Consider the following 8,732-nt stretch of genomic DNA (forward strand, 5'->3'; position numbering starts at 1 on the left):
CAACAGCTCCAAGTCAGATAGATCCCAGGCAGATCCTCCACTATGCCCGCCAGCGGATCTGCTTGAAGAAGCAAGTCTTGTACGCAGCGTTTTGCTTGTTCGCTGTCTCCGACTTGGGAATCCCAAGATATTTTCGCGTCTTGGACAGTGTAAACTTTGACGGCAAATGCATGGCGACCAACTTCATCAAGAACTGTCGCCTTCGGCGGCTGAAATTTATACAAAATGAGCCCTGTAGCTGTAGAATGTGCCCTTTTGCCGCAAAGTAAGAGAAAAAAACTGTAAGTATCCCGTAAACGCAGGTTAGATGGATGTGTTCGCAGTGAGAAAATGGGCCTCATCACTGCTTGAGTCGTTCTAAGCCTCGGTTTAGATGAAATGATTAACCGGCTGAGAACTTGATTTCGGATTGTTCGGGAGAGGCAACACTGTTGCCAACAGTACATCTGTGCTCGTGGATAGAGAACATCATCTCAGCATTCTCTATAGGACCGCGTTCTAAACAGTCAAAAGTTCTGCACCTATCCTATCCGTACTTGTCAAGTTTGTACGCTCGTACAGTATTAAAGCACAAACTTGAAAGTGAAATGGTTGTTAGGCCTTGCAACCATTTGACTGGCCAAGGCCCTAAAACGTTGTGCCGACGGCGGACCCCGTCGGCGAAGGCCTTGAAGAAATATACCTTTGGGAGCGCGCCCTGATTTCCATGGAAAGACAAATACTGTAATACGGTACATTCAGTAAAGAAAAAAAGTCGTCAGCCTTGCGAGAGTGTTTATCTAAGATCCAAGTAATCCCTGCACAAGACTTCATGCATTTGCTTCATGTCGCTACAGTACTGTACTGTAAGCCTGTCTTGGCCAGCAGCAGGATTGTGATGCACAACGTTTACGAGTACCGTGCACAACCAGTCGGCAACCCGCCCGGGGAAATTCGCTCTTGTAGCACCCGGGTCTTTCCTAGACGCACACATTTGTCCACTACACGTCAGCCTTACCGCTTCACCGTGGCACCATGTATAACGTAGCATGTCACCACATCTAACACACTGTAGAATCAAAAACCTTTACAAACTACACCGATATCTGCATGAACATTAAACCGTCATTTAAAAAGGAACCTTAAGCTTAGGGCAGCAGAGTCTTGGAGCTCTTGGTCGCCGCCTTCTCGGCCACGGAAGTCTGGAGCTGCTCATGCTGGAGGTGGTCGTCCTCGTCCGAAGCAGACTCGGACTCGCTGTCATCCTCCTCGTACAGGGGGGTCTTGCCCTTGGTGGCAGCGCCGCCCTTGGTGGCGCCCTTCACCAGCGTCGGGTCCTCCTCATCGGACTCGTCGCCAATGATGCCGTCCTCCGAGGCGTCGTCGAAGAGCTCGCCAATTAGGTCGGTGGTCGTGCCCGTCTTGGTGGCCTTCTCAGTCTTGCTCGACTTAGACGACTTGGTGGCGGGCTCCTTGACGCCCTTCACCAGGACGTCGTCGTCGCTGCCGGACTCCGAGTCGTCCTGAACGATGGGGGTCTTGCCCTTGGTGGCGCCCTTCACCAGCGTCGGGTCCTCCTCATCGGACTCGTCGCCAATGATGCCACCCTCCGAGGCGTCGTCGAAGAGCTCGCCAATGGAGCCGGTGGTCGTACCCGTCTTAGTGGCCTTCTCAGTCTTGCTCGACTTGGACGACTTGGTGGCGGGCTCCTTGCCGCCCTTCACCAGGACGTCGTCGTCGCTGCCGGACTCCGAGTCGTCCTCGTAGATGGGGGTCTTGCCCTTGGTGGCAGCGCCGCCCTTGTTGACGCCTTTCACGAGGATGGGGTCCTCGCTACCGGACTCCGAGTCGCTGTCAAGGAGCCAAGACAGGTCGTCGCTGCCGGACTCCGAGTCGTCCTGAACGATGGGGGTCTTGCTCTTGGTGGCACCCTTCACAAGGGTAGGGTCCTCGCTGCCAAACTCCGAGTCGCTGTCGTCCAGCCACGAGAGGTCGTCGGTGCCCGACTCGCTGTCATCCTCGTAGATAGGGGTCTTGCCCTTGGTGGCGACGCCACCCTTGCCCTTCACAAGGGTGGGGTCCTCGCTGCCGGACTCCGAGCCGCTGTCAAGGAGCCACGACAGGTCGTCGTCGCTGCCAGACTCGCTGTCGTCCGAGGCCTGCTCCTCCTCGAAGGCGTCGATGATGTCCTGAAGGTCGACCCTGCCAGATGAACTCGTAAATTTCTGTAAGACGTCAATGAGTTGCTGACGTTTGTCCTGGGCACTGCTGCTGCTGCCAAAAAGCGACGCCACGGTGAACGTCCAGTCGATGCCCTCTCTGACGAACAGGTTGTTCACGTCGTTCGTGAGGCACTGGGCCATGCGCATGCGGCACTCGTTCGTGTGCTCGACACCCGTATCGTCCCTAACGGGCTCGTACTTGTCCGGGCACTTGTCCGGGCAGGCGTCGCTGCCGCTGGCGTCGAGCGAGTCCGAGGCCGAGAAGTCGAAGTCCTCGCTGGCGCTGGCATCGTCCGACGAGCGGAGGTAGGCCGGGTTGCCGGCGTTGGCGGCGGTGACGGCGAGAGCCGCAAGAACAAGGCCAGCAGCGAACTTCATTTTTGATGTGATTCGGGAGACGAGAGGTGTGTGCTGCGCTTCGCGAATTGGAGAATGAACGATGGTATGATAGGCTCCTGACTCCCACGACACCATCCTGGTTTCTATCTCAAGGCGTTCAATCCGGAGCAAGTCCCATTGAAGAACAGCACGGCGCATAGTTGCTGCATAGTACTATCGTTTATGCACGAGCACGATAAACCCCATCTGGATGGATTGAGGGCTGTTTGCGACGAACACCTAGGCGCGCGTTTGGTCGGCAACAGCTCCAAGTCAGATAGATCCCAGGCAGATCCTCCACTATGCCCGCCTCCGGATCTGTTTGAAGAAGCCAGTCTTGTACGCAGCGTTTTGCTTGTTCGCTGTCTCCGACTTGGGAATCCCAAGATATTTTCGCGTCTTGGACAGTGTAAACTTTGACGGCAAATGCATGGCGACCAACTTCATCAAGAACTGTCGCCTTCGGCGGCTGAAATTTATACAAAATGAGCCCTGTAGCTGTAGAATGTGCCCTTTTGCCGCAAAGTAAGAGAAAAAAACTGTAAGTATCCCGTAAACGCAGGTTAGATGGATGTGTTCGCAGTGAGAAAATGGGCCTCATCACTGCTTGAGTCGTTCTAAGCCTCGGTTTAGATGAAATGATTAACCGGCTGAGAACTTGATTTCGGATTGTTCGGGAGAGGCAACACTGTTGCCAACAGTACATCTGTGCTCGTGGATAGAGAACATCATCTCAGCATTCTCTATAGGACCGCGTTCTAAACAGTCAAAAGTTCTGCACCTATCCTATCCGTACTTGTCAAGTTTGTACGCTCGTACAGTATTAAAGCACAAACTTGAAAGTGAAATGGTTGTTAGGCCTTGCAACCATTTGACTGGCCAAGGCCCTAAAACGTTGTGCCGACGGCGGACCCCGTCGGCGAAGGCCTTGAAGAAATATACCTTTGGGAGCGCGCCCTGATTTCCATGGAAAGACAAATACTGTAATACGGTACATTCAGTAAAGAAAAAAAGTCGTCAGCCTTGCGAGAGTGTTTATCAAAGATCCAACTAATCCCTGCACAAGACTTCATGCATTTGCTTCATGTCGCTACAGTACTGTACTGTAAGCCTGTCTTGGCCAGCAGCAGGATTGTGATGCACAACGTTTACGAGTACCGTGCACAACCAGTCGGCAACCCGCCCGGGGAAATTCGCTCTTGTAGCACCCGGGTCTTTCCTAGACGCACACATTTGTCCACTACACGTCAGCCTTACCGCTTCACCGTGGCACCATGTATAACGTAGCATGTCACCACATCTAACACACTGTAGAATCAAAAACCTTTACAAACTACACCGATATCTGCATGAACATTAAACCGTCATTTAAAAAGGAACCTTAAGCTTAGGGCAGCAGAGTCTTGGAGCTCTTGGTCGCCGCCTTCTCGGCCACGGAAGTCTGGAGCTGCTCATGCTGGAGGTGGTCGTCCTCGTCCGAAGCAGACTCGGACTCGCTGTCATCCTCCTCGTACAGGGGGGTCTTGCCCTTGGTGGCAGCGCCGCCCTTGGTGGCGCCCTTCACCAGCGTCGGGTCCTCCTCATCGGACTCGTCGCCAATGATGCCACCCTCCGAGGCGTCGTCGAAGAGCTCGCCAATGGAGCCGGTGGTCGTACCCGTCTTAGTGGCCTTCTCAGTCTTGCTCGACTTGGACGACTTGGTGGCGGGCTCCTTGCCGCCCTTCACCAGGACGTCGTCGTCGCTGCCGGACTCCGAGTCGTCCTCGTAGATGGGGGTCTTGCCCTTGGTGGCAGCGCCGCCCTTGTTGACGCCTTTCACGAGGATGGGGTCCTCGCTACCGGACTCCGAGTCGCTGTCAAGGAGCCAAGACAGGTCGTCGCTGCCGGACTCCGAGTCGTCCTGAACGATGGGGGTCTTGCTCTTGGTGGCACCCTTCACAAGGGTAGGGTCCTCGCTGCCAAACTCCGAGTCGCTGTCGTCCAGCCACGAGAGGTCGTCGGTGCCCGACTCGCTGTCATCCTCGTAGATAGGGGTCTTGCCCTTGGTGGCGACGCCACCCTTGCCCTTCACAAGGGTGGGGTCCTCGCTGCCGGACTCCGAGTCGCTGTCAAGGAGCCACGACAGGTCGTCGTCGCTGCCAGACTCGCTGTCGTCCGAGGCCTGCTCCTCCTCGAAGGCGTCGATGATGTCCTGAAGGTCGACCTGGTCGCTGCCACTGCCGATCAACGACATAATGTTGACCGTCACGTCGCTGACGTCGGTGCTGTCGCTGCCGAACAGGTCCGTCAGGTCGATGGTGAGGTCATCCAAGTCGATGCTGCCGCTGCCGTAGAAGTCACTCAGATCAAGCGAGCCGCTGCTGGTGCCCTTGCACTGTGCCATGCGCAAGAAGCACTTGTTCGGGTACTCGACACCCGCATCGTCCATAACGGGCTTGTACTTGTCCGGGCACTCGTCTGGGCAGCCGTCGCTGCCGCTGGCGTCGAGCGAGTCCGAGGCCGAGAAGTCGAAGTCCTCGCTGGCGCTGGCATCGTCCGACGAGCGGAGGTAGGCCGGGTTGCCGGCGTTGGCGGCGGTGACGGCGAGAGCCGCAAGAACAAGGCCAGCAGCGAACTTCATTTTTGATGTGATTCGGGAGACGAGAGGTGTGTGCTGCGCTTCGCGAATTGGAGAATGAACGATGGTATGATAGGCTCCTGACTCCCACGACACCATCCTGGTTTCTATCTCAAGGCGTTCAATCCGGAGCAAGTCCCATCCGAAGAACAGCACGGCGCATAGTTTGCTGCATAGTACTATCGTTTATGCACGAGCACGATATACCCCATCTGAAAGGATTGAGGGCTATTTGCGACGAGCACCTAGGCGCGCGTTTGGTCGGCAACAGCTCCAAGTCAGATAGATCCCAGGCAGATCCTCCACTATGCCCGCCAGCGGATCTGTTTGAAGAAGCCAGTCTTGTACGCAGCGTTTTGCTTGTTCGCTGTCTCCGACTTGGGAATCCCAAGATATTTTCGCGTCTTGGACAGTGTAAACTTTGACGGCAAATGCATGGCGACCAACTTCATCAAGAACTGTCGCCTTCGGCGGCTGAAATTTATACAAAATGAGCCCTGTAGCTGTAGAATGTGCCCTTTTGCCGCAAAGTAAGAGAAAAAAACTGTAAGTATCCCGTAAACGCAGGTTAGATGGATGTGTTCGCAGTGAGAAAATGGGCCTCATCACTGCTTGAGTCGTTCTAAGCCTCGGTTTAGATGAAATGATTAACCGGCTGAGAACTTGATTTCGGATTGTTCGGGAGAGGCAACACTGTTGCCAACAGTACATCTGTGCTCGTGGATAGAGAACATCATCTCAGCATTCTCTATAGGACCGCGTTCTAAACAGTCAAAAGTTCTGCACCTATCCTATCCGTACTTGTCAAGTTTGTACGCTCGTACAGTATTAAAGCACAAACTTGAAAGTGAAATGGTTGTTAGGCCTTGCAACCATTTGACTGGCCAAGGCCCTAAAACGTTGTGCCGACGGCGGACCCCGTCGGCGAAGGCCTTGAAGAAATATACCTTTGGGAGCGCGCCCTGATTTCCATGGAAAGACAAATACTGTAATACGGTACATTCAGTAAAGAAAAAAAGTCGTCAGCCTTGCGAGAGTGTTTATCAAAGATCCAACTAATCCCTGCACAAGACTTCATGCATTTGCTTCATGTCGCTACAGTACTGTACTGTAAGCCTGTCTTGGCCAGCAGCAGGATTGTGATGCACAACGTTTACGAGTACCGTGCACAACCAGTCGGCAACCCGCCCGGGGAAATTCGCTCTTGTAGCACCCGGGTCTTTCCTAGACGCACACATTTGTCCACTACACGTCAGCCTTACGGCTTCACCGTGGCACCATGTATAACGTAGCATGTCACCACATCTAACACACTGTAGAATCAAAAACCTTTACAAACTACACCGATATCTGCATGAACATTAAACCGTCATTTAAAAAGGAACCTTAAGCTTAGGGCAGCAGAGTCTTGGAGCTCTTGGTCGCCGCCTTCTCGGCCACGGAAGTCTGGAGCTGCTCATGCTGGAGGTGGTCGTCCTCGTCCGAAGCAGACTCGGACTCGCTGTCATCCTCCTCGTACAGGGGGGTCTTGCCCTTGGTGGCAGCGCCGCCCTTGGTGGCGCCCTTCACCAGCGTCGGGTCCTCCTCATCGGACTCGTCGCCAATGATGCCGTCCTCCGAGGCGTCGTCGAAGAGCTGGTCAATTAGGTCGGTGGTCGTGCCCGTCTTGGTGGCCTTCTCAGTCTTGCTCGACTTGGACGACTTGGTGGCGGGCTCCTTGACGCCCTTCACCAGGACGTCGTCGTCGCTGCCGGACTCCGAGTCGTCCTGAACGATGGGGGTCTTGCCCTTGGTGGCACCCTTCACAAGGGTAGGGTCCTCGCTGCCAAACTCCGAGTCGCTGTCGTCCAGCCACGAGAGGTCGTCGGTGCCCGACTCGCTGTCATCCTCGTAGATAGGGGTCTTGCCCTTGGTGGCGACGCCACCCTTGCCCTTCACAAGGGTGGGGTCCTCGCTGCCGGACTCCGAGTCGCTGTCAAGGAGCCACGACAGGTCGTCGTCGCTGCCAGACTCGCTGTCGTCCGAGGCCTGCTCCTCCTCGAAGGCGTCGATGATGTCCTGAAGGTCGACCTTGTCGCTGCCACTGCCAGATGAACTCGCAAATTTATCTAAGACGTCAAGGACTTGCTGATATGTGTCCCTGGCACTGCTGCTGCTGCCAAAAAGCGACGCCACGGTGAACGTCCAGTCGGTGCCCTCTCTGACGAACAGGTTGTTCACGTCGTTCGTGAGGCACTGGGCCTTGCGCATGTAGCACTCGTTCGGGTACTCGAACCCCGTATCGTCCTTAACGGGCTTGTATATTTCCGGGCACTCGTCCGGGCAGCCGTCGCTGCCGCTGGCGTCGAGCGAGTCCGAGGCCGAGAAGTCGAAGTCCTCGCTGGCGCTGGCATCGTCCGACGAGCGGAGGTAGGCCGGGTTGCCGGCGTTGGCGGCGGTGACGGCGAGAGCCGCAAGAACAAGGCCAGCAGCGAACTTCATTTTTGATGTGATTCGGGAGACGAGAGGTGTGTGCTGCGCTTCGCGAATTGGAGAATGAACGATGGTATGATAGGTTTCTGACTCCCACGACACCATCCTGGTTTCTATCTCAAGGCGTTCAATCCGGAGCAAGTCCCATCCGAAGAACAGCACGGCGCATAGTTTGCTGCATAGTACTATCGTTTATGCACGAGCACGATATACCCCATCTGAAAGGATTGAGGGCTATTTGCGACGAACACCTAGGCGCGCGTTTGGTCGGCAACAGCTCCAAGTCAGATAGATCCCAGGCAGATCCTCCACTATGCCCGCCAGCGGATCTGTTTGAAGAAGCCAGTCTTGTACGCAGCGTTTTGCTTGTTCGCTGTCTCCGACTTGGGAATCCCAAGATATTTTCGCGTCTTGGACAGTGTAAACTTTGACGGCAAATGCATGGCGACCAACTTCATCAAGAACTGTCGCCTTCGGCGGCTGAATTTATACAAAATGAGCCCTGTAGCTGTAGAATGTGCCCTTTTGCCGCAAAGTAAGAGAAAAAAACTGTAAGTATCCCGTAAACGCAGGTTAGATGGATGTGTTCGCAGTGAGAAAATGGGCCTCATCACTGCTTGAGTCGTTCTAAGCCTCGGTTTAGATGAAATGATTAACCGGCTGAGAACTTGATTTCGGATTGTTCGGGAGAGGCAACACTGTTGCCAACAGTACATCTGTGCTCGTGGATAGAGAACATCATCTCAGCATTCTCTATAGGACCGCGTTCTAAACAGTCAAAAGTTCTGCACCTATCCTATCCGTACTTGTCAAGTTTGTACGCTCGTACAGTATTAAAGCACAAACTTGAAAGTGAAATGGTTGTTAGGCCTTGCAACCATTTGACTGGCCAAGGCCCTAAAACGTTGTGCCGACGGCGGACCCCGTCGGCGAAGGCCTTGAAGAAATATACCTTTGGGAGCGCGCCCTGATTTCCATGGAAAGACAAATACTGTAATACGGTACATTCAGTAAAGAAAAAAAGTCGTCAGCCTTGCGAGAGTGTTTATCTAAGATCCAACTAA

General features: G+C 54.4%; 2 protein-coding genes across 2 annotated transcripts in view; both read right to left on the reverse strand.

The window, feature by feature from the left end:
- PHYSODRAFT_420139 (hypothetical protein) overlaps positions 1-2,441 on the reverse strand; it is a gene marked incomplete at both ends in the record, with an annotated part of 7,700 nt that extends 5,259 nt beyond the window's left edge. The window contains 2 exons of the mRNA XM_009523420.1: positions 1,704-1,789; positions 2,319-2,441. Of these exons, the coding sequence (XP_009521715.1) occupies positions 1,704-1,789; positions 2,319-2,441 (209 nt within the window). The remainder of the gene's footprint in view (positions 1-1,703; positions 1,790-2,318) is intronic.
- Positions 2,442-4,908: 2,467 nt separating this feature from the next.
- PHYSODRAFT_418477 (hypothetical protein) lies at positions 4,909-7,539 on the reverse strand (the record flags this gene model as incomplete). The annotated part of the gene is made up of 3 exons (XM_009523421.1): positions 4,909-5,056; positions 6,928-6,984; positions 7,379-7,539. Coding segments are annotated over 3 exons (366 nt in total), but the record flags the coding sequence as incomplete, so codon positions are not given.
- Between the last annotated feature and the right edge of the window lie 1,193 nt (positions 7,540-8,732).

This window comes from Phytophthora sojae, assembly GCF_000149755.1.
Source record: "Phytophthora sojae unplaced genomic scaffold PHYSOscaffold_2, whole genome shotgun sequence".
NCBI lineage: Eukaryota > Oomycota > Peronosporomycetes > Peronosporales > Peronosporaceae > Phytophthora > Phytophthora sojae.